The sequence below is a fragment of the Protopterus annectens genome, chromosome 13.part0 (genome assembly GCF_019279795.1).
Source record: "Protopterus annectens isolate FY-2018-M chromosome 13.part0, PAN1.0, whole genome shotgun sequence".
Classification (NCBI taxonomy): Eukaryota; Metazoa; Chordata; order Ceratodontiformes; family Protopteridae; genus Protopterus; species Protopterus annectens.
The window spans coordinates 1192400355-1192426125 of NC_056747.1; the positions used below are offsets into that span (position 1 = coordinate 1192400355).

The 25771-nt window shown below is 44.0% G+C and overlaps 1 protein-coding gene across 2 annotated transcripts in view; it reads left to right on the forward strand.

Moving 5' to 3' along the window:
- Positions 1-25771, forward strand: part of CCDC47 (coiled-coil domain containing 47) — a 1413375-nt gene that overhangs the window by 58968 nt on the left and 1328636 nt on the right. For both annotated transcript variants that reach the window (XM_044055193.1, XM_044055194.1), the window contains exon 3: positions 126-230. In XM_044055193.1, the coding sequence (XP_043911128.1) occupies positions 126-230 (105 nt within the window). The remainder of the gene's footprint in view (positions 1-125; positions 231-25771) is intronic.

A 25771-nucleotide genomic window follows, 5' to 3' on the forward strand; every position in this document is an offset into this window, starting at 1 on the left:
GTGGAATGATGAAGTGGACTTTTGGAGAAAGGAACACTACCTGGTAAAATCTTAAGCCTTTTGGGGAAAATGATGAACCCTTATGCTTTGTAGTAATTTCAGTGCTGCTTTTGTTTTGGCTTTAGGATGGTGATGTAGAAAATGAACCCTACGACGATGAAGAGTTTGAAGGTTATGAGAATCAAGACACTGGTCGGGGAGGAAGTAAAGGCCCCTTCACAATTGTTAATGTAGGTCAAGCTTCTGTGCTTTTAAATTTTTGTTTCATAGTTTGTGTTTTTTTTGGATAATTTCACAAATATTCAGACATACCGCCTGTTATAGGAGATGTCACCAGAAAGTGGTACTGCAAGATGAGCACTGGAATTTCAGGGCTTTTGGAAGGGTGTAAATGCAGAATATTGAAATGTTTGCATCACTAACATTATACTTAAATACATCTGCTTATTGTTCTTTTTATTTAGTTGTTTTTGAATTGGTTTAGGGATTGCTGCACTAAATATTTTATTACTATTTTATTATACACTTTTGAATGACTTTTGATCATTTTGTTTTCATGTTTTTACTCGAAAAACATCTATGCAAAATGTAATTAATTTCAGTTAATTGCAATGTTTTTAACTACTGGAATATTATTTTAGCTCTTGCTGATACTTGATTCTCTACTGCTTATTTCATCATTTGCTTAGATGTTAACTGACTAGACAGTAAGTCATAATGCACACAATTTCTGAGGGGACAGAGTTTGCCCATCTAAACACTAGGAACACAGTGTTCCAGATTCTTATGTCTGTTACTCTGTTTTCTGTAGAGGGTCAGTATGTGTTAGTGTGAATAATTTATTTTCATTGTTTAATACTGCATTTTTGTGCACAGTTGTAGAGCACAAAGCAGGTATGCAGCTGAGGCAGTACAAATGTAAGTGAAATAAAAAGGTGAAGTTGTGACAAAAGAAAAAGAAAGTGTCCAGACTGGTCCATGTATGAGAATTATGTTGGTAGCTAACAATCTGAAAAAACAAACAAATGATTTAATGTATTCCATACTTTATAACGTTGCATATTTGCATTGTATGTTTACTGTATAACCCATACTCTGAATTATCCTGATTTTGGAGAATGGGGCAGTAGTTAAGGGGGTTTGTTGTTCTACTGTCTTTAACTGTACTCTTTAAAAAAAGACAGCCAAATGTGATGACAATCTGATTCAAACAAAAACTCTGGAAGTTGGCCTGCACTAGATCAGAGTCAGATCAGACAACCTACAGGATTAACTCGGATTGAAAAGACAACACTGAATTTGTAAGTTTTTTCCAAAGACTTCAGCTTATCAGGCTCCACGTCCTCTACCCATAACCTCCTACTCCACCACAGCTATCTCGGATATAGTTTGCTGCCATTCTGGACAGCAGCTCGTTGGTGTGGTCCATTCACTGTATTCTTTTCTGTAAGTGTTTTTTGAGTGTTAGCTCCCCTATCTTGGTGTTTTGTTTGTTGTGTTAGTTAAATAGAATTAGTTAGCATGCTGTAATAATGATAGGTTTATTTGTTTTTTTTTTTCTTACTAGGTTGTTTTTCCCATCATTAGGGCTGTTCTTGCTGTGTTTTGTTTTGTATTCTGGGGTTAGTTTAGGTAGGTGTAGATTAGGTAGTTATGGATGAGGACATCAGAAAAAGTGAATTTCTTGTTAGTGTAAGCTTCCATCTCAGGAAGCCCATGAGCTGTGTATCTATTGACTTGTGGCTACTCAGCTTGAGTCCCCTTGTTTTATTTGTAAGGGCTTTGGCTCTCAAAATTAATGAGAAGCTGATGCTAAAGGGTCTCCTTCATTCTAGTGGCTCTTCTTCGGTGTTCTATAGCAAAAGGGGCAAGTCAGGTCAAAAACAGGGCACTAAGAACCCCAAAGTCTCTGATCGCCCAGGCAGCCTTGACTCTGACACTTCGGCTCCAAGATACCGACACCAAAGGTAGTTGGCTCTGGTCTACTTTGGCATCCCTGTCTTGGAGGCTGTCCGTTTTGGCTTCAGTTGCTGGCATAGCCTTTTCCCCTACCATTTAGCATGCTGAGCCCCTTTCCTGGCAAGGGGTGCACCTTAAGGGTGAACCTTTTCCCCTTTCCCCTTCTCTACCCTGGATACATTTTCTCCAGAATCTTCCCCATCTCTGCCTCGTATCTGAGTTTCTTAGGCTTGGATCTGTAAGCTGGATCAGTTGCTTGGTCTGCCATCTTTCAAGTTCCCCTCAGTCGCTTGCTGAGACATCTCAAGTGGAACAGTAGGTGTGATTCTTTTTACAGGCATAGATGGAGTTGTGCCTCAGTCCATCAGTTTCAGGCCCTTTCCCCAAAGCTTTGGCTTCTATAAATTGATTTCCTCCCTCAGGCCCTGTGGTCCGAGGACTTCAAAGCTGACTGTCTTCCATTTTTTTAGGATCTGATGTGATGATCTGGCTGATTTCAACTCTGATTCTTACCTTGGTTTCCTCAACTCCAGTGGTATTGAAGCCGGGGGGACCTTGGGACCAGCAAGTCAAGGTGGGTGGTTTGTGGGTTGGGTTTAGTTATTCAAGTTTCTGGGTCATCCCACCCACTTGGAGGCTCTGCTATCAATAGTTCTGCCCCAGTCTCTGCTTCAGGATAGGGCAGAATTGTTTCAGATTCTGGTGTGTCCTTGGGGTCTTCAAATCCCAGGTCTATAGGGTGAGGTCAACCTGCTTCCGCTTCTGCTTTCGAGGTCATAGAAGGGATATTCTCCCATCAAGAGAGGGAGTGTTAGAGTACTGCTGGTGACCCTCCCTTCTCCACAGAAGGATATTTCAGAGGAGGAGATCTAGGACTGCCAGGTGAGAAATCAGATCCAGAATGGGATTTAGGACCCAAGCAGGGTACCATAAGAGAGGTCAAAGAAAGGAGAACCACATCAGGAGAGGCCAAAAAGGAGCAATAAGGATTGCAGTCATTCTGCAGTGGGCCACTTTCTGAAGAAACTGTTATTAGCAGGGTTGGAGGACACACATACAGAAGATCAAGGAGTCAAGTATACAGGAGAGTTTCCCAAGGTGGCTGTCCCGGAGGGAGAACCAAGGCATAATAGCTGCTGTACTTTGTGTTGGACAGGGAAGGGTACAGGATGGGTCACTGAATGCCCCACCGCCAAAAAATCTGAGCAGCAACGGTCATACTCGGATAGCACTCGTGAGAAAGGAGACTATTCCTGAGTAAAGTCTCCACTAAGATGTTGGATTTCCCTCACATGTGCTTTGCAGTCAGAAACCACTGAGATGAAACTGCCCATTGCCATACCCTCATGGCCTCCCAACAAACCGAGTAAGAATGGGCTCTGCCTTATTTGTTCAGGAGGAAATTCCGGTGGAATCGTACCAGCTGTGATATTGTGTGTCTTCGTGCTTTTGGACTTGGAATAAAACTGGTACGATTCCACCGGAATTTCCTATCTGCACTTTTTGTTTTTACTGGTTGGTTTTTGTGCAGAAGGTTGCAGTATTTCGTTTCTTTTATTTGTTCAGGTACCATAGCACAGACATATTGCCTGTCTCGACAGAAATCTCACCCTTGAGGAGAATGTGCTGAAAAGAATGCAACACTAGGAGAACTGCCCTCCTCTACCATGGACAACCTACACGTCAGTGTCTTTGGAGGAGACTAGATCCCCTGGATAGTTCTCCCTTCGAAATGCTTAAAGGTCTACTTAAATCCCCTTTTAGCGAAGCCTTGTCCAAGGCAGATGCGAAACAAGATCTTCTGAAAAAGAAAAACCTTTCGGTACCGATTTCACTCTTGGCTCCAGAGGCTCTTAAACATAAATCCTCAGTTCCGTACTCTTCGGAACAGATGGCTAAGGTTCCAAAATTTCAAGCTAGTGCCTCCTTGGCACCTCCAACCTCTACGGTGCCATCAACACCCTTGTTGGCACCAGCCTCTATAGGTTCTGGCTCGGCACAGACTTTGCCTACTGCTCTACATTTACATTAGCAATGATACAGTCACAGCCCAGCATCTCGGCATTTAAGCCTATATTGGAAATGCCCAGGATGAGATATTTTCCAACTGTAGATCCCTATGTGGGACAACTGCCTAGTCCATTCTTTGAAAGACCAGAGCTTCCTTCGACCCTTTCAGTACGATCCTCTGGGAGTCTTTCAGATGTCATAAGGTTGGTGGATCAACTGTTACTGGCCAGAGGTATTCCTACCCCTTCTCTGATCCCTGTCCCATCTGGATTGGGGACCTTTTCTCCCGGGAATCCTAATTATCCTCCTCCAACTTCGACTGCAGTTTTGGACCCCAGCACTTTGATACCTCCAGTGCTGGCTCTTTCAGTGCCGTTGGGTATCTCCACCTCAACACAATGGAGGATGCTCTGACGTTGTTGGTTCCTGCTGTGGAGCTGACTGAGTCTTGGGGCCGAGACCCCTCTGTAGGTTCCATGGTTTCCGGGTCGGCACCTAATTTGGGTATGGTGCCGATCTTGGTTCGAGAAATGTTGATTTTGGGTCCTTTCCCTGGCTCCAACCTTGGAGGGCGGTCCCTCGAAGTGGAATGTGACCTCAGTTCCTAGGTGCTCCTTCAATGTTCAGGGCTCCCACTCCTCTTTAGGGGGTACTGCTTTTTGGGTTATGGAGAAGGCCTTAGCTTCCACAGGCTCCAAGCTGGCCCCAACCGCATTGGAGTGCCAAATTTCCATTTTCTCTGGTCCAGAGTTGACACCAGCAAGCACCGAATTTTCAAGTTACCCAGTTATAGGGCCCCTCATCTTCGGAATCCTCCTCGGAGATTCTCCCTGAGGAACAACCCCGAAAGAGGACATGCAAGAGGAAGCATCTGGATTCCCTTGAAGAATTCATCACGGAGGACATGGATTTCAATGAAGGGGAGGGTTCCCCATGGTCACCCCCTGAGGATGTTTCCTTTGGAGACATCATAGAAATTCTGAAACTGGTAACTAGGCGTCCCAAGACCCATCCTTGGAGGAAACTGTGTAATTGCAAGCCTTTGGTGCCTGACTACCATCTAACTTCGTGGTCCCCACCCGCTGATGACCTTGTCAAGCTAATCACACAGTGGGCTTGGAAGGCTCCTGGATGCCATAGAGCCTATTCCCTGGAGACCAGACAAAATGTCTCCACCAGAAGACCACCAATATTGGGCGAATGGTTTGCCAGTAGATGCCATGGTAGTGGCAGCTGCCACCAAAAAGGAACTAGCCGGTGGATCCTTGTAACAGGGAGTCCAGGACCATGGACAGATTTGGAAAGCAGGTCTACACTTCGTCAACCTTCACACGTAGGTCCTTTAACTTTATGGCACATTTTATTAGACTCCAGAGAGACCTGATTAAGGAATTATCAGAAACTGTAGCTGGGGCTGTGTCCATTGAGAGGTACAAGATAAGGTTGCTTCTCAGCTAGCCACCCTGGAGTCTATATCAAACTCGTCCATACAGTCGAAGGGAGAATTTTTAAATATCACTCTTACAAACTTAGAAAGGTGATAGAATAACAGGTTTTGCATTAGCATTAATTTTCTGAAGGGTATAAAGACAGAAACTTAAATGTCTGTCATTATTTTCTAACTTCAGTCTTTAATGATTTGTTGCTAATTTGCCAGAAAACCACACTTTTATGGAAAATGGACCAAAAATTTGAGGCAAAAATCTGGACATTCTTGCAAAAATCTGTGCAGTTTAAAGGTATGGCAATCATGTTAGAGGGTTCAGGATGATCTGGATGCCAGGAATTCTGAAATAATAACATAATAAGCTGTCCTCACAGCAGAAGAGGTCCACAGAACCAAGGATCTTGAGACTATTTTTCTGACGGGCCCTTTTAGCACTCCTGAAAGGTTGCCTGACTGTGTTTTTTTTTTTTTTTGTGGAGGCAGTCAGGGGGTGCTTTTTCTTGCACCTAAATGCCTGGACAGCCATCACAGGAGTTTTTTTTGGGTGCAAAGGATCATATCCAGAGGTTATTCCATTCCCTTTTCACAAAACCCCTCACAAGAGACGTCTCCCTGATGTTACACCCGATCAGAGGGAGTTAGCAGCCTTAGAAGTTCAAAAGCTGCTAGGAAAGAGTCATTCAAAAGGTCCCACCAGACCAGGCAGGATCCACAATTTACCCAAGGTTCTTTTTAGTGCCAAAGAAGTCAGGGGACCTGAGACCTATTCTAGATTTCAGTCTTTTAAATCAGCTATTGAAGAACTCAAAGTTCCGGATGGTCAAGGTTCAGTCCATTCTACCTCTCCTGCAGATGGACGACTGGATGTGCTTGATAGATCTTCAAGATGCTTACTGTCATAGCAAAATAACCAGGTGCTCTTGAAGATATCTGTGCTTTTGGCTGGAAGCCAGTCATGATCAGTTCAAAGCCCTGCCCTTTGGTCTCACCACAGCCCTCAGGGTGTTCACCAGATGTATGGCAGTGGTGGCAGCTCATCTCAGACTGCAAGAATTGTTTCCTTATCTAGTTGATTGGCTCCTTTCTGCACCAACCATGCATCTTCTACAGAAGGCCAGAGGTTACTTACTCCAGTTGTGTCAATTCCTAGGGATCGCAGTAAATCTTTCCAATTCCAAGCTTCAACCATTTCAAGTCTTGGGAGTTTATACGACCTTACCTGGACACAGTCATACAGTTCGCATTCTTACCCCAGAGCAAAATTCATTCTTTAAGATTGCATGTCAGACATATTCTGGACCATCCCTCTCCTCCTGTGAGACTGATTCTTCAAGCCTTAGGTCGATGGCTTCAGTGATCACCCTATTACTTGTAGTGCACTTTCACATGAGAATTCTCCAATGGACCCTGTCGATAAAATGGTTGATGCTTTGGCATTCTTTGAAGTATCCTATAAAGATTTTGTGAGCCTGCAAGGATTTCCTACTTTGGATCCAGTCCAGTGGGCTTAGTCCAGGATGCTTATTTATACGACCTTACCTGGACACAGTCATACAGTTCGCATTCTTACCCCAGAGCAAAATTCATTCTTTAAGATTGCATGTCAGACATTCTGGACCATCCCTCTCCTCCTGTGAGACTGATTCTTCAAGCCTTAGGTCGATGGCTTCAGTGATCACCCTATTACTTGTAGTGCACTTTCACATGAGAATTCTCCAATGGACCCTGTCGATAAAATGGTTGATGCTTTGGCATTCTTTGAAGTATCCTATAAAGATTTTGTGAGCCTGCAAGGATTCCCTACTTTGGATCCAGTCCAGTGGGCTTAGTCCAGGATGCTTATTTATCTTTCCTCTCTCGAAGGTCATACTGACCACGAACACCTCCTAAATGGGGAGGGGGAGGACTGTTCAGGGCACGTGATTCCCAGAAAAGACCACTTTGCATGCGAGTGTCTTAGAGATGAGAGCAGTCCTATTAGCATTGCAGCAGTTTCAAAACTCTCTCCGTCTAGGTATGATTGCTATCCAGACAATATGTCAGTGGTTAGGTACGTCAGCAAATGGAGGGGGGGGGGGACCAGATCTTATCCTATTTGCCAAGAAGCAATGAGTGAGAGTCTGGCAGTGGGCAAACTTCTCCAACAACTTTCTTGTGGCAGCTGACATTCTGGGGAAATACGTCTTGGCTGACAAGCTCAGCAAGAACCATCCTGATGCTGCACGAGTGGCCTTTTAGTCCTGTAGTGATTGGTTGAAGAGCAAGATATCCTTATTGCCCCCTTCTGAGCTCGGCAGGTTTGGTTCCCATTCCTGTGGTCTTATCTTCTGTGTTCGCTTTGGACACTGGACCCCCATCCAGGTCTACTGTTGTACCCATTGGGAATGAGTAATTCAGATATTCAAGGCCTCAAGTTAACTGCATGGTTTCTCCAATTCCAATGATGGCTAGACAGTCCAGGCTTTCCTCTCCAGTCTGTCACATTTATCCTCCTCTCAAAAGCCTTCTACCAGAAAGATTTACAAGAGTAAATGGAAGAGATTTTTATATTGGACAGAACAAAGAAAGTTGGATCCCATTACAGGTCCGATACTTGCTGTATTAGATTTTCTGGCTTCAGTTTTTCAGGGTGGTGCCAGTTTCTCCACCTTAAAAGTCCAGCTGGCTACCATCTCTAATTACCACATAAGACATATTGCCTTTTCCTTAGCTTGTTCTAAAATTTGTAAGGCTTTTCTGAAGGGTACTCTTCTGCTTAGATCTCCAGTAAGAGACCCTACTCCACCCTGGTATCTTACTGACTGTTTTATTATAAACTTTAATCCAATCCCCCTTTGAACCTTCGGCTAAGTCATACCTAAAATTCTCTCTTGGAAAATAATTTTTCTTGTTGCCATTACATTTGCCAGTGAGCTTCTGAACTCCAAGCACTCTGTTCAAGACCGTCTTATTTGGTTTATCACAAGTAGAGCGTGACCTTGAGTACAAACCCTTCATTACTGCCAGAAGTTATTTCTAAGTCAAACATGAATCCAGTAATCGGTTTACAAGTCTTCTTTCCAGAATTTGACAGTAAAGGAGAAAACACGCCACATCTTTTAGATGTGTATATAGACAACTTTGTTTTTACTTGTGTAGAACAAAATGATTTCAAAAAACTGATAAACTGATTTTGTTTCTTTTGCTACAAACCAATAAGGAAAACCAGCATCTAAAGTTACCTTAGCTAAATGGATAACAGATTATATTTCCTTTTGTATGTTCTCTAAGAGGATTGTCCTTACCTAAATCTCCAAAGGTTCATTCGATGAGATCCATGGCTGCATCATCTGCCTTTTGGGCCAGAACTTCAACTGATGATGTTTGTGCTGCGGCCAGTTTGTCCAATTCTCCTACCCTTATTGCTCATTACAAGTTGGACATCCTATCCAGAAACAGAGCTGCTTTTGGCTCCTCAGTTCTCCGGAATATCCTTCCATGGGGGGGCCACCCAAGATTATCGTAGCTGGAAACTCTGTCCCATATGTTGAGGAATGAATGAAAATGATGTAAGATATTAGTTGTGTAGTCACCATAACTATGCATCTGGGTTGTTCATTTTCATTCTTCCTCATCTCCTCACCCTCCTTCCCCCTATCCTTATCCTTTGGGAGTGACCTGATGAGGTATATGGGAACCATTGTTCCCAGTCTGAGCCCCTACTCTGGTACTGTTTTGTTATTTGTTATAATTATTATTGGAAGTATTTATACCTTCAGGCATATTTAGCAGCAGCAAACTCAATCTGCGGTAATCCGGCAAGAAGTGGCATTATGAGTAAAAGGAGAAGTTCTAGACTCTGATCCAAGAATCTAAAGAGATTGGCCTAGTCAGATCTGAGGATCATATTCGAGACCCATACATTTAGGAAGAATGAAAATGGATCACACAGATGTATAGTTAAGGTGAGTCCATAACTTTAACATTCCTGAGGTGATGACCCGAGTAAACCACATTCCTTTCACAGTGTTGAAGAATTCTTTAGTAACATTCACAAACTCTTCATCAGTCTAGATTTTCTAGTCACCAAGAACCAAATGATTTTGGTGACATAATGGACAGATGATAAAAAAATTATGGCAGTCCTCACACAGCAGGGCAGAACTTCTGGGAGGAAAAACGTACAGTTAGTTCTTGCCCCCTTTCTACAGAATGGTTAACATATATCTGCTGGAAACCTGGTCTACGTGATGCTTTGGTCTAAAATGGATGGCTAACCCATCAAACGTTCTTACTGGCAAGCCCTTTGCCTTGCACAATCCTGTGGCTACATTTATAATGGGGGACACTTCGGAGGCTGGACAGCTCAACAGAACATAGTTTCCTCTGGAATCCTACTCTGCATATTAACGTCTTTGAGATAAATGCAGTTTTCAGTCTACAAGCTGTCCAGGAAGCCCCTTCTATGGTGGCTTCTGTCCTTTGACATTATGTTGATTGCCTGTTACATCACCAAGCTTGGGTGAAACTTGTTCCTACTTCTTATGCAGGGAGGTCATGTGGATTTCGCAGTCTGTAATTCAGTAGGATCATATCTCCCAGCCGTCCACATCCCTGAAGAAGCCATTAATTAAGCTGACTGACCGAATCATTGTTTACTGATGCCCAATGAAGTCGCCAAGCTCATCCTTTTATATAGGTAGGTTTCTCCCAAATGAGGCAAACTGATCTTTGACTTCTGTGTCTCCAGGTACTACCACATTTTATAAATTATTTTGCTTTAATTTCTGCAGTGTTCGGATTCAGGATAGTGTGGTACAACCATGGCCTTAGGCTCTTCTTTATGCTTTTTCCTCATTTCCTGTGACTTTGAAGTACATCCAAAGGGTGCGACTTAGCATGACCAAAATGATATTAATTACCAGCTTTGACCAAACCAAGCATGTTTCCCCATTTACATTTCCTCCCTCTTCCACTTAGTCTTTCTTCCTGCAAAACACTACTGACAAACCCTCCTGGAAAGTTGCATATGGGTCTCCATGCTGTCAGTGTGACAGCATGGCATCTGAAATTGCATTAGTAGTTAGGTTGCACAGACTTTGACCACGCCCATTATTTCTTTATATCAGAAGCCTTGTACCCAAAGGAGGTGTTTGGAAAAGTGGAAGCTGTGTTCTTGATGTTAAGTTGTCAATCTCGCCTTCATTCTTGCTGGATGGGTTCGGAGCCGATCCTCGGCTCCGACTCGGCACTTGCTTTAGCTTGAGAACTCCTTTTACCAGCTCGAGGCAACCCTATATCCTATGATGCAAGGCGGAACTACTCCAGATCTCGTTTGCCGCTTTGCGAAGAGGTCTCCTTTTTTGCCAGCTGAGGTAAGTGAGTTTCAAACAGCTTTAGTCAGGGTTATCTCCCCTTTTTTCCTATTTCTTAGTGTTTAGTGTCACATTTAACCACCCTATTCCCCTTTTAGAAAAATTTTATACTTTATAAAAAGTTTTAAAAATTTTTCAGTTAGGCCTAGGCCTTCCTTATTAATCCCTATCTGTGTGTCTGTGTTTGGGGATTAATTTGTGTGACTGTTTTTTGTGTGTGTGTGTCTGTGTGAGTATTTATTACTCTTTTCTCATTAGACTATGTCTAAAGAGGTAAAGGTCTCGGGCTTCAAGAAGTGTGACTCGTGCTGTCAGAAAATGTCTCTGACAGACGGTCACACTTCTTGTGTTTACTGCCTGGGGCCTTTACACCTGCAGGACTCCTGTGCTTTGTGTCACTCTTTTAGCCAGCGAGTCCTGCAGGAAAGGAGGAACAAGCTAATCCTCCGTGGCTTGCTAAAGCCGGAAGGTTCACCCACTAAAACTGGGTCCAGTAAGCCTTCCAAGCCATCCAGGGGTCAGGCTACAGCTTCCAAGCCTCCCGGTGGCTCCGACTCCTTCGGAGTCGAGATCGGCTCCGGCCGGAGCCGATCTTTCTCCTTCTAAGCTAGGGTCGGTTCCGATCGGTTCCGACACCCGATCTGCTGTTGCCTTGTCGGCTCCGGCTGGAGCTGACGCAGTATCCAGTATCGGAGCCGAGAAGCCTTCGGCTCCATCTGGAACCCATAGGACGTCGGCTCCGATGACTTCCTCCAAGAAGAGATCTCGGTCCCCGTCTTTGGAATCGATCCACTCGGCTCCGGGGTCTCCTCTTTTGTCGGAGCGGAGTCATCGGAGCCGATCTTCGAGATCTTCCAGGCTGTCTGACCACGATTTAGAGAGGGTGGTAAGCAGGCTGTTAAAGTCGCAGGCACTGGCCCAAATGCTCCATAGCCCGTCTCAGCAGACTTCGGCTATTGCTTCACCCCTTGAACTTCCTCCTCCGACTCCCCACCAGTGTTCGGAGCCGGAGCTTCTTGGGACAGTGACTGTTTTGGCGCCGGAGCAGATACATCCTTCGGCTCCGTCGTCTTCGGCTCCGATCTCCTCCTTGAGACCTTCCTTGGAGGGATCCGATCGTCGAGTTTCCCTGGTCGGCTCCGAGGGGGCTAGTGGCATCGGACCCTTGTCCGACCCCGCTCTCCCTCTCGGGGCTTCGGCTTTGGTAAGCTCGGCACCGACATCGGCCTCGGAGCCTTCCCTCTCAGTGGAGCCGGGAATTCCTGTTTCCTCGGAATGGGGATATTCCGGTCTCCCGGGGAGGGGAGCCTTTGAGGTGATGAGGAGTGTCCTGGCTCCTGAGCCAGGTCAACGGTCCATCCCTCTAGCTCCTCCCTCTTCGGTGCCTGTAGACACCTCTTGCCAGCCTCTTGCTCTCAGGCCCAGGGATCCATCGCCCCAGGTTTCCCCATTGGGAATTTCCTCCTCTTCCGAAGTTTCTCCTGATCCTGCAGGTGAACCCCCTCGGAAGAGGACGTGTAAGAGGAAACACACACACTCCCCTGAGTCTACTACATCTGATACTGACTTAGATGAGTCGGAGGGTTCCCCACGATCCCCCTCTGAGGATGTCTCCTTTTCAGACATCCTTGAGCTCCTCAAACAGAGGGAATTGGCCATCCATTGATCCCTCCGAGGATGAGTCGGTATACCTGGAGGCTTTTGGATCCCGACCCTCCACCTCCTGGGTGTCTCCGCCTTTCGACCCACTTGTGCAGGTAGTGGCTCGAAAGGCGTGGGCAGCTCCAGATTCTGTGGAACCTGTCCCCAGGAGGCCATCCAAGTTTATTACAGCCCCTACGGACGAACAGTTTCTTTCCAAGGGCGTCTCTGTGGATGCTATGGTGGTGGCGGCCGCCACTAAGAAGGAACTTGCGGATCCTTCAGTACCTGTCCATCCTCCTAACAAGGATTCTAGGACCATGGACAGGTATGGAAAGCGGATGTTTTCTTCAGCGACTTTTGCTATGCGTTCGCTGAACTACCTTTGTCACTTCACCAGGCTTCAAAGAGATATTCTCAAGGAACTAGGTGAAGTGGTCCAGGATCCTTCTGCTGCTGGGGCTCAAGAAAAGATTGCCTCACAGCTAGCAATCCTGAATTCCTTATCCAACTCCTCCATGCGGCTCATATCCTATGCGGCCGATGGAGCGAGCAGGGCCGCAGGCACAGGAGTGGCTCTTAGACGTCAAGCCTGGATGCGGCTTTGTAATTTTATGGACCCTTTAAGGTGTCCTTCACCAATACCCCCTTTGATGGTTCGGCTTTGTTCGGACCTCAGGTGAAGGATACCTTGACCAGGTGTGAGCAGGACGGTAAAACTCTTTTCTGCCGTTGGAGTCCATTTTTCCACCCCTTCTAGACCATATCCCAAGGGTCAGAAGGAGGGAAGATGTGGTTCCATAAAGCCCAAGAAGCTACACCGGACACACGTGGTCAGTTTACCCCAGAGGCAGAGGGGTAACAATAATAGACGCCCTAGAGGCAGGGGGGGTCCTCAGAACCAGGGCAACAGGGAGTCTCTTCCTGAGAAGCCCTTTCAGCACCCCTGAGGTGTTGCCCGACTGTCCACCCTTGGAGGCAGTCGGGGGAAGGATTTCGCTGTACCCAGTAGCCTGGCATTCCCTTTCACAAGATATGTGGGTACAGTCGATCATATCCGAGGGTTACAAAATCCCTTCAAAGGTATCCAGACCTCAACAATCCCTTCCAGACATCTCACCCGGTCAAAGGGATTTGGCAGAACAGGAGGTTTCAAAGCTCCTAGGAAAAAGAGCCGTCCAGACTGTTCTGGCAGACCAAGTAGGATCCGGCGTCTACTCGAGATTCTTTTTGGTCCCCAAAAGGATGGGAGATTGGAGACCAATATTAGACCTGAGCAGTCTAAACAGATTTGTCAAGAAGGCAAGATTCCGGATGGTCACGCTTCAGTCCATTCTGCCCTTTCTGGGCAAGGACAACTGGATGTGCTCTATAGACCTTCAGGACGCGTACTATCACATAAAGATTCACAGGCGCTCCAGAAGGTTTCTCCGCTTTCGGCTAGGGACCAGTCATTACCAATTCAGAGCCCTGCCCTTTGGCCTCACTTCAGCCCCCAGAGTGTTTACCAAGTGCATGGCAGTGGTCACAGCTCATCTGAGACGTCAAGGATTCCAGGTGTTTCCTTATTTAGACGACTGGCTCCTGTCCGCCACCACCAGGTGTCAGCTTCTTCAGACCAGAGACTACACTCTGCAGCTTTGCAGGAGTTTGGGAATTTCAGTGAATTTCGAAAAATCTTCTCTGCGGCCTTGCCAATCTATCACCTTTATAGGCGCAGAATTAAACACCGTCAAAATGTTAGCCAGACTAACAGATCAAAGAATTCTGGACATCCAAAAATTGCTCGATTCTATTGCAGAGCAGCAAGGTCAAAGCCAGATTGATACTAAAGGTTCTAGGTCTTATGGCTGCGGCCATTGTTCTTCTACCACTGGCTCGCTTCCACATGCGTCTTCTGCAGTGGATGTTATTCACTCAGTGGTCGTTCCACAGTCTTCCGATGAGGCACGAAATCTTAGTCACACAATCGTGCAGAACTCATCTGAATGGTGGATATCTTCCTCTTCTTCATCAGGGCCGACCTTTTGTTCCCCTCCTCCAGTTGCCACAGTTACTACGGATGCCTCTCTGATCGGGTGGGGGGGGCATTATCAGGGCAGGATGGTCCACGGGACGTGGCAACCCATAGAATACCATCTGCACATAAATGTCCTGGAGATGAGGGCGGTGCTTTTATCCTTGCAAGCCCTCAATGACTTTCTTCCCACGGGACTATTGCAGTACAAACGGACAACATGTCCGTGGTCTGGTACATCAACAAGCAGGGCGGGACCAGGTCCTATCCGTTGTGTCGAGAAGCTCTCAGACTTTGGCAATGGGCAATCTCCTCTCATCGGTTTCTGATAGCAACGCACATCCCCGGCAGGTCCAACCTCTTGGCGGACAGGCTGAGCAGATCCATTCTCATGCCTCACGAGTGGTCTCTCAATCAATCTGTAGTGGATCAGATTTTTCTGAAGTGGGGCACACCTTGTTGCAATCTTTTTGCTACACCCCAAAACAACAAGTGCCCTGATTTTTTCACCCTCTTTCCCCTACCAGGCCAACCCCTGACAGACTCTCTAACCCAGGAATGGCCCGGGGACTTCTGTGCTTTTCCTCCCTTTCCTTGATACCACAAGTCATTCAGAAAGCCACCGTTCTGAGGGCCAAGTTGATTCTCATTGCCCCTTACTGGCCTCGACAAATTTGGTTTCCGTCTCTGCATCGTCACCTCCTGGTGCAGCCCTGGCATCTGGACCCAGTTCGGATCTCTTGATCCACCAGTCGGGTCAACAGCACCGGGCCATTCATTCTCTCAACCTCACTGCTTGGTTGCTCCACTTCCTTCCTTAGCCAGGCTTCCGATGATCTCTGATTCAGTCAGAGACATCTTAGTGTCTTCTTTAAAGTCGTCCACCAGAACTGTTTATGCTAGCAAGTGGCGGCGTTTTCTATTTGGGCAAATTCCAGGAATATTGATCCCTTTACTGCTCCTGTGCATTCTGTTTTAGATTTCCTGGCTGAGGTTTTCAGTCAGGATCTTCTTCATCTACAGTTAAAGTTCAACTGGCTGCTATTTCCAAGTATCATGTTGGCTTGCATGATAATAACATTATGTCTCATAGATTATGCAAGGCCTTTCTGAGAGGAGTTTTTCTCCTAAAGCCGATAAAGCAGCCTCCTCCGCAATGGGATCTAAATTTAATGTTGGCATCCTTGATGTTACCTCCTTTGAACCGTCTGCTTCATGTTCTTTGAAATTATTGACCTGGAAAACTATATTTTTACTGGCTGTCACTTCAGCAAGAAGGGTTTCCGAGATTCAAGCTCTCTGCATCCGTTCCCCTTACTTGGTTTTTCATAAGGACAGGGTATCCTTAAGAACGGACCCGTCCTTTCTCCCCAAAGTTGTGTCTCAAACCAATATTAATCAATCCATAGATCTACCAGTCTTTTTCCCAAACTATTCTGACAGAGCTGAACAAAAGCTTCATTTTTTGGATGTCCATCGTCAGCTCAGGTACTATTTGCATAGAACGAAACAATTCAGGAAATCGGACCAATTATTTGTCTCCTATGCAGAAAACAGGATAGGTCTCCCAGTGTCTAAAGTGACCTTATCCAGATGGTTGTCTTCCACCATTTCCTATTTTTTACTCTCTCAGAGGCAAGCAACTACCTTCTAAACCGAAAGCACACTCAACCAGGAGTCTATCCACTTCTGCAGCCTTTCAGGATAGACTACCCATTGATACCATTTGTGCAGCAGCTACTTGGGCCACTCCTCATACCTTTGTCTCTCATTACAAGTTAGACTTGGCCTCCAGAGACAGGGCCAGTTTTGGTTCCACAGTTCTCAAGAGTCTGTTCCATTGAGCCACCCGGGATACAGGTGCTAGGGACACGGTCCCATCCAGCAAGAATGAAGGCGAGATTGACAACTTAACATTTAGAAGTTATGTACCTACCATAACGTTCCATGTTAGTTGTCTTCTCTCCTTCTTTCTTCGCCCTCCCTCCTTCCCCCTGGCCTGGACAGATCTTGAAGAGTTCCTATCAGGTTGTTTCCTCCTGAGCCTTCATTAGAGGACTCTTTATTATGAACTTGGATTTCCTAAATATGTTAGGTTAGTCCTTAGCAGGGTAGGTTAGCTACCAAACGAGATCTGAGGTAGTTCCGCCTTGCATCATGGGATATAGGGTTGCCTCGAGCTGGTAAAAGGAGTTCTCAAGCTAAAGCAAGTGCCGAGTCGGAGCCGAGGATCGGCTCCGAACCCATCCAGCAAGAAAGAAGGCGAGAGAAGACAACTAACATGGAACGTTATGGTAGGTACATAACTTCTAATTTAGCAGCAAATCACAACTTGGATCCTTCCTGAACCCTATTTCTTCTGGTGTTGCAGCACCTTTATGATCACTCAGGTCTCACTTATTGTTCTTTCACAGACCATTTGACATCAGCTTGCAATTTGTGTCACATCAAGTTAATGTCATACTCATGAATGCTTCATTCAAGTTGTCTCTTATAAATATGATTTGCAGTCTTTATAAAAACTTCCTGTAATTTCCTATTCATTGCATGTTTTACATTTTTTAACTAATTGCTTGAAATTCTACTGTACGAGTGTCATTTTTTTCTGTTTGAAATTGTTTTTCTACAAAGTATTTTAAGTCAAACTGTATTTTTAAACATCTTTATTGAATCATTACTTGTGACAAAGGCAAGAGTACATTTATACAAAATCAAATGGTCTTAAATTAACATTAATATTGTACTTCACATACATTGCTGTATGTCATATAACCTAAGTAACATTACATACATTATTCAATTCATTTCCCTTTTTAAACAAGAAACATCTTTATTAAATCATCACTTGCGACATAAGCAATCATACATTTATATAAATGAAAACGAACCACACCAACACAATCCTAGTTGCAATCATTTTACATCAAAAACCATACTGACGCACCCAAAGTTGCAAACATTATGCATCACTTATAATCTTACCCAATCATTTTCAGTCAGACATTACATAGCTCATTTAAGTTCCGCCTTCTTTTAAACCTCATTCTTCACCTGTATGTATTGTTCCCACAATTCCCATTTTTCCTCTGTAGTTTGCTCCTTCCATTTTCTAAAGATTTTGGCTCCAGTTGTTTTATCTATGTTACTATGTTCAGTACCTCTAATATAGTTTGGTTTAGATTTTGATTTCCATTTTCTAGTAATTGCTTTTTTGGCAGCCATCATAATTAGACACAGCAAGGCCTTATCATGTCTAAGCAATTCCGATTCTGTAGCCTAGCTCAGAAAAGACCTCTCTCGCATCTCGGACAGTACATTCTGCAGGGAATTCTTAAATTCCACCAACCCACCACACTGCCAAAAAATGTTCCCAAGTACCTCTTTCTTCCCTGTCACACCTTCAACATTTGCTGTCCACCTGAGGAAAAATTCTCTGGAATCTACTTTGGGTATAAAAATATCTCTGTAAACATTTCCAAGCAAAAAATCCTAAATCTTCTAGATTTTGTTGCATATTTGGGAGGCATACCTATATCCTCCCATTGTATGGAGATTTTCTCCTCGGGCCTCTCCTGAAAAGGGGCTTTATGCAAAGTCGGACTATCCCAGTGAACAAATGTGATAAATAAGTAAATGAGTAAAAATAAAATTATCCAAGATTCTCTCTCCTTTGCTTCTTTCTAGGTATGTAAGGCCTTTGTCAGAGGTACTTTTTAAATCTCGCCTCACCTTTGTTTCTTTTTTCCTTATTTATTGAATTTGTTAACCAGGGTAGAGTACTGATAGTTTCTGACCAACTCCGGCCTTTGTGCAAGGTCAGTTGTATAACCACTCATACAGAGTACACAGCGTAACAGAAACTTGAAGTGACGGTGAATAAACTACAAAGAATATATAATGCTAAGAATACAAGAGTACATGAACCGGTAAAGTGAGAGGATAAAATTACACCACTATCAATATATGTTGTACTACAATGCTTGCTTTACGTTTAGGAAGAAAGAGCAATATGTATATATGATTGGTGTATAGAACTATGAGAGCTGGTACCTCTTTGGGAAACTCGCTTTATGTTAGAAAATCTGAAGCTCCATCCGAGGTACGTTTCCCTCTTAGAAAGCAGCACTCCTGGTGATGTTTACATTTGCTAAAAGAATATCGGAGTTATTTAAATCTCCCACTTCTTTTGTATGTAAGGTGGCATCTGGGGCTAATTTGAATAATTCTGCTCATGTTCCTTGTACCGTACTTAAACAAATGAAAGCACTACTGTTTTTTTCCCTTGGCTGTGCACAGACGACTGTTACTGTATTAATAGAATTCAGGCTGTGGTCAAGAATGATCCTGCCTTTGAATCCTTTGCAAAAGATGAAAAAGGTAAAGTTTGAAAGCAATGCCTTTTTAGTGACTTTCCAGTTGCATTTCCTTTTACCATGATAAATATGGCAAGCCCTTGCAGTGTTCTGCCGCGGCCCATCTCCCCTAGCTGTTGCCGCATTCACAGCTTTTTTTTGTACTTCCACCTTAGATGACATAAGTGCTTCTACTGCTTGATGATCCTTAAGTATTTCAAGTTGGCCATCATCTCCATGTTCATGTCTTCCTTTGTGGTCACAGTAGTTATGGTCATGCTGTTAGAGTGGACACCCAGGAGAATAAGCTTTGGACACTGTCTTTATTGTTACAGTAGATGGACTACTTTACTGTCCGATATGAAAGTTGTAATGCTAGAGGCCCAATGTCCAGTAGCCAGTCTCCCTGTTGCTTCCAGCCTTTTGCTGTCTGTTTCCTGTCTAGTAGATCTATGCTCCCAGTAGCTACAAGAGCTTTTGCTCAGTCTAGAGCTGAAGAGAAGCATCTTAGTTATGACTTTTGTATTTTGGGATTGGGATTGGTGGAGTCAGAAGTTGAAAGGTTTTAATCTTCAAGAAGCATTTGTTGTGGTTGTTATTGGTAAGAAACCATAACTTTTGTTGCAGCAGATTATATCAGTTCTTAAGTGATTTCACAGTTTTGGGATGCCTCAGACTTATAACTAGGTTGGAGTGAAAGGGGACAGCTGCCCTCTGTGTGTAGCGTTGGAGGTCACAATTGGCAGTTGATGATGAAGTATTGCAGTACCAGCATTCAGAAATGAATGACAATGCTGTATTTTTGATCATGGCGGAAGCATTGAAGCACTAACTGTAGCAAGTTAGTTGTTACATTTGTAGCAAGACAGGGCTACTTTTAGTTTGGCTTCTCAACTTACAGTTGAGAAGGCTGCCAGATCTGTGACGTGCATGGTTTGCTGTTAAAGCTAGCTACAGCTCTGAGATAAGTGATCTGAAGAGCTGAAGGCTATGAACATATTCTGCAGGTGTAGCAACTTATTTGCAGATTATCACAGGCCAAAGTTCTCTTATTCAAGTTACACAGTTGCATTCACAGTTTTAATCGGATTGAGTGACTTCCAAGTAGCATTGACATGAACCTTTAACAATTCTGTACCCATAAATTGAAAAATCAGTTACTTCTTTTTTCTTATCAAGGTGACTGCTGAGGTTGCGAGTTTTTTGTGCATCTCCAGCTATGTGCATTTACAGCCTGTCAGTTGTTTGTAACACTTTTTATGTTTAAACTGTTAACTTTGACTGTTATACCACTCCGTTTTTGTTCATTCTTCTCTTTGAATGCATTCCTTTTTGTTCTGTGTATTAACATACAAGTGGGCTGTGCCTAGAAGTGGTCTGTTTGGGTCAGTTTTCTAGTCTTGGCAATTAGTTTAATCAGTTATCAATCAATTAATACCTGCATTGAAATGGATTCTCCAGGAATTGCTTAATATGTACAATTTCTTCTTGGAGTTTGGAAGGGACATGTCTTACTGTCGAGGACTGCAAGTTCCACAAAATCTCTTGTTAATATCCTAACAGTATTTGCTGTACTTGAGTAAATTTATTCATTTTACCGTGTTTTGTTATGTTGTGTTATTTGTAAATGCTTTACTTTTGTTGTAACAGTAGTTAATACTAGAAGTATTTTGAACTTCATATTGCTTGTTGAGCTTGTTTTGACCGTATGTTGTCTCTAGTAAACTCTGATCTTAGGTCAGCTTTGTGCTTACCTTAGCCAGACAGATAAGTTCCCTTTGAGGACAAAACTTCCATTTTCTTATTTCTTACTGATGTTTTATTACTTTCCTCTTCAGGAAAATTATTTTTAAGCTAGTTGTGTAGTGTTTAACAGACAGTCTCAAGACTGTAACGTACTTTTAAACTGATCACTTGTTTCTGTCAGTTTAAAAGTTATCTAACTGATATAATTTATTTTATTTTTTACGGTTGTGGGGCTGCAGTAGTGTTTAAAAGTTTACTGTGACTGATGGTTTTACTGGAATTGTTGCTCGTTTTCTCCAGGATAGAGGCAACATTTTTGGCTTGATCATTGGACCGATTGCCACTCCCACGGGTGGCTCTTGGGGTCCCCTCAGGGGGCAAGGGAGAACCACTCATGTTGACCCTGGGAGAGGGAGCAGGGAATTATTCCCTGTTGTGTCAGAATGCTGTGCCCATCCCTGGAGAAGCAGCTGCCATTAGTAACACAGCACCATTTTTCTTGTCAAAAAGAAATCAAAAATCAAGCATCTATCTACTCCTCCTCAAGTTTCTTTGGATAGGACTAGTTTACTGTCACTGGCTCAGGGCTTGATTCAGGCTATTGACCCTTCTTATAGAATAGTTTTTGGTAAAAGAGAGATATTGTGATGTCCCCACTCTGGGCTAGTAATCAAGGAGCCTGAATCCTCACCACTGACGCTGGAGAGGGATGTTCACTTGGAACAAACATGGATGCACTCAGTATTTCCGGATGCAGACCTGTCTGCATCAAACACGGTTTCCCTTAAGAGCATACAGGGAACACACACAGCCTGGGGCCTGGTTTTCTCTCTCTCTCTCTCGCTCTCTCTCTGTCTCTCCCCAGGTCCCCAGTAAGGCTCCCTACTGGTACAGCTGTAGGGTTAGGTCCTCAGCTGAGTGTCTAAGCCAAGTACTTCAGCACCCTGTCTGTGAAATCAGTGTTTCTTGTCCCTGCTCTTAAGTAGCTGATACACATACTCTTTGAGATTTAATTTTTACACACAAGTGGGAAAGGCTGTTACAGATTACCCACTCTACCAACTTTGCCCAGACTATAAGGTAAATTCACTGCCACTAATCAGTTACTGTTAAGTCGCTTAGAAGGGTATCCAGTTATACAGAGTGAAGCTAATATTAATACAAATGGTAATGTTGACTAAACAGCAAGGCTTTCAGGAGCAGACAGAGGTAGCACCAAGTAAATATATGGAAATACTCTCAAAGCTTAAATATTTTTATAAAAGGACCAGCCACGATGAAAAATTTAAATATATTTAGTAATAAATAAAAGAACATGAAAACGCTAAATATGTATTTACAGTAAACACCAGGGTTTCAATCACAGGAAATATTAAAAAGAACACAGGTGGTCATCTTCAGACAGTTACAGAAAAACAATACTTTAGTAAGGAAAATATAGTGAGAATATGTATCTAAATAATGCTATTCCCTGGTCCACTTAGTGGAGCAAGGCAAGATGAAGTAGGTGAATGTTCTTTCTTCTTTGTCAGTTTGACTGAGAGACTTTTTAGTATGATATCTAAATATTATTTCTAAGGTAGCTTTCAGAATGACATCACATCTGTTCCTCTGACTCTGTTGCCCATACAATCAGCAACACTAGGAGCTGCCTGGAGTTTAGCACCTAGGTGTTGCCATATACACAGAGCTTTGTTCAGATCTGATGCAGCACCTGGAACTCATAAAACAATTTTAAACCTTTACCCCTCCTGCAGAGCTACTAAGCCAGGCTTCTCACAGACATTTTGTCTCTGGCTGCAGTTAGAACTGTAAGATACAATCTTTATGGCCTGATTTAATTTCAGCTGTTTTCCAGAGTTGGCTAGGACTGAGCTTAACCTCCTCTCTTCCAGTATCCTTTGTTAACATATACCTTTAAACAGTTACAACAGTGCATGTGCATTTCTTTACTTTCCAGCAGGGCACACTGTTATATTTTTAACATAAGCAACTTCACAAATACATTTTAAACACAAGCGTCCATACAAATCAGTTTGATATTCAAATGACATAAAATTTTTTACAAAATTCCAGCTAGTTGTGCTGGCATATATTACACACCCAGTTCCCTTCTTCTCCTAGCATAGCTGGCAGTACCCCTCCGATAGTCACAGATGCTTACTGAAGAGATTAAAGATTCTGAATCTGAACAGGAATATACAGGGATGAAGTCAGGGTTTTGTCCTCAGATTTCTGATTCAGGCTCAGAGGAGGGCTTTCTTTCTGATCCTTCCTGTGGGGGGTCTCTTTATCTGAGACTATTGCTAGGAGAATTCTGAGGTTTCTCAGTCCCTCAAAAAGTACTGTGAGTTGTTACAGGGGGATTTTCCAGAATTCTCGCACATTTCCTCCTGTCCTGTCTGCTTTAGAGGATGTGTGTCTTACTACATGCTGTTTTCCTCAGTCAGCCAGCTGTCCCTAAAAAGGCAAGTAGGATTTATAAAGATGTTCTTCGTGTTTCACTGTTGCAGTCATCACACTTGGGTTATCTGCCTGCAGGTAGTAGAATACCAGAGACTTAATATTTCTGCGTCAGATGCTGTCACTTCAGGACTGACGTCCGGTCATCAGGGGTATAAAAACAGGCAGCCGATGCCATTACATCACTCTTTCTTGCCGAGGAGCCAGAAGCAGATGTTCATTGTGTGACACTGCTGCAGTCATTACACTTGGGTTATCCTGCCGTCAGGCGGTTCCCCAGCTGGCCTGAGTTCCAAAGTCTTGGTCAGGCGTCGGTTGCTGTCGCCTTCTCCCTGACGTCAGTGCGACAGGGGTATATAAGATGCAGCCAGTGCCATTTTCTTCAGTCTTTCTTGCCGCGTGGTGCCCGAAGCAAAAGCAGTTCGCAAGTGCCGGTCGGCCTACTCCTGAGATTTTCATTCCAAATCCAAAACAGAAGTCTTCCACAAAGCTAAGTACCCCGTTGGGGAAACTTTTTCTTGCCTCAGACCGATGTCAGTAAAAGTTAATAACTGTATTTCTTGTGGGAAGCGAATACCTCATAAGGATTTCCATTCTTATTGTATCCCATGCCTAGGCCCAGACCACGACGTTACTGGTTGTTGATTTTGTGCTAGGTTTAATAAGCGCACTATTAAACGTCGTTTTAATTTTGCCCGACATTACTTTGGCAGAAAATTTAATTATACCATGCCGTTGGAACTTCCAACGACCGGTTTTCATAAAAAGCGCAAAGACAAGGACAGGCATCAGAGGCCAAAACTGATGACGAAGCCTCTTCTAGGCCAGTCACCGGTTCTCCGGTTTTCAGTGAGGCGCCTTCGCAGCCCCTGACTACCTCTTCTGCAGAACCACAGGCCGCCCCTGACCCCCACGTGGAAATGGCTGGGCCTTCGGACGCACTAGCTTTTCAGCAGACCGAAACCGATCCTGTAGAGGGATCCGGAGCACCTGAGCTACCCGCAGCGTTAGAGGGTGTCTTCAGACCTACTCAGCTAAGCATTAAACCCTCTTCTAAGTCAAAGCCTCCTTTAAAAACGAAGAAACAAGTACAGCATTCTCCAGGACAGGCCTCCATGCCTAAGAAACAAATGCTCAAAATGGCCGAAGACCTAATCACTCTGATCAGGGGTTCCCATCCCCCTCCTGATAAAAGGCCTAGACAGGATGCAGATTATGATTCATCCGACCAGGGGTCCATTTCCTCAGATTCATCCTCAGAGCCGGGATACTCTTTACCCCCTTATGAGGATTCTGATGCTGGGGAATCTATTCCATCAGCCTCTCCGCCTGAGGACTACTCCTTTGGGGAAACCTTACATACCATGAGGGAGCATTTCCATTGGGAAGGCCAGGATTATTCAGTATCCAAGAAAAGGCTCAGAGACTTCCTATTATTACCTCAACACAGACCCCTGGCTATTCCGCCAGTGCTAGATATTGTGGATGATGTATACACTGAATCCAGCTTAAATCCTGATTCCTTACCTCCAGCTCCACTTAAACCGGACAGATATTACAGAGTCCCTGACTCTCACAAATTTCTGTATAAAAGCCCTGTTGCTGATCCTGAAACTATTTCTCAGGGGCCCAAAGGGGTTAAGGCCTCATCAGCTAAGAACCCAGTTCCCTCTGACAGATTCCAGAGCACTAGACAGATGGGGAAAGAAAGTATATACGTCTGCAACTTTAGAAATGAGAGCCTTAAATTGCCAGTTTCACATGCTAAAATATCAGCAATTTTTGATGTCTCAGTTGAAACAAAAAATGCTTCCAGATACAGATCCTCCTAATTTTAAAGAAATGCAGGATTTATTGCATGCCGCTGAACAAGTGGGAAAGCATACTTTGCAATGTAGTTTTGATGCTTTAGAGGCCTCATGCAGAGCAGCAGTTACAGGCTCTGTCATTAGAAGACATGCATGGTTAAAAGAACATGCGTTACCAGATCATGTTAAAGCTAAATTACTGGATGCACCTTTACAGCAGGATGTTTTATTTGGAGTTAAGGCAGAAGAGGTATTAAAGAAAATGGAATATAAGGCAAAATATATGCAAACAGTGAAGGATTTCTTACAGGTTCAGCCTCCTCGAATTAGTAGAAACTGGCCAACAAAGAATTGGTCCTTTCCAGTTAATGACGGACCTCAAAGGGGCAGATACAGATGACCAAGAGGTAGAGGTCAACCACAAGGTCCTTACAGGCCTCGACAATGGGGTGCATCAGGCCAGAAAGAAGGGGAAGACAGGCACCAACCATATAAAAAACAGCCCCAATTACTTCCCACTCCAGCTGCCAAACAACTCACTCTTGGCAACCCCTTTGGGAGGAAAACTGGCATTTTTTTTTATCACAATTGGCATATGATCACCCAAGACAAATGGGTTCTCAATATTATTTCAAAAGGTTACAGGTTCCACTTTCACACTCTGCCAAGATTAAAAGGAATGCCAAATCTGCCACTAAATCAATGGGCAGAGGCCCAAAAACAAATTATGGCACTTATGAACATGGGAGCTATTCAAAAGGTACCATCACAGGAACAAGGGCAAGGATTTTACTCAAGACTCTTTCTGGTTCCCAGAAAAGACAAAGCCTGGAGGCCCATTCTGGATCTTTCTTCACTAAACACTTACCTGGATGTTCCAAAATTCAAAATGTTGACATTACAGCAGCTTCTTCCCATGCTGGGCAAGCAAGCTTGTCTCGTGACTTTGACCTCAAGGAGGCATACCTGCATGT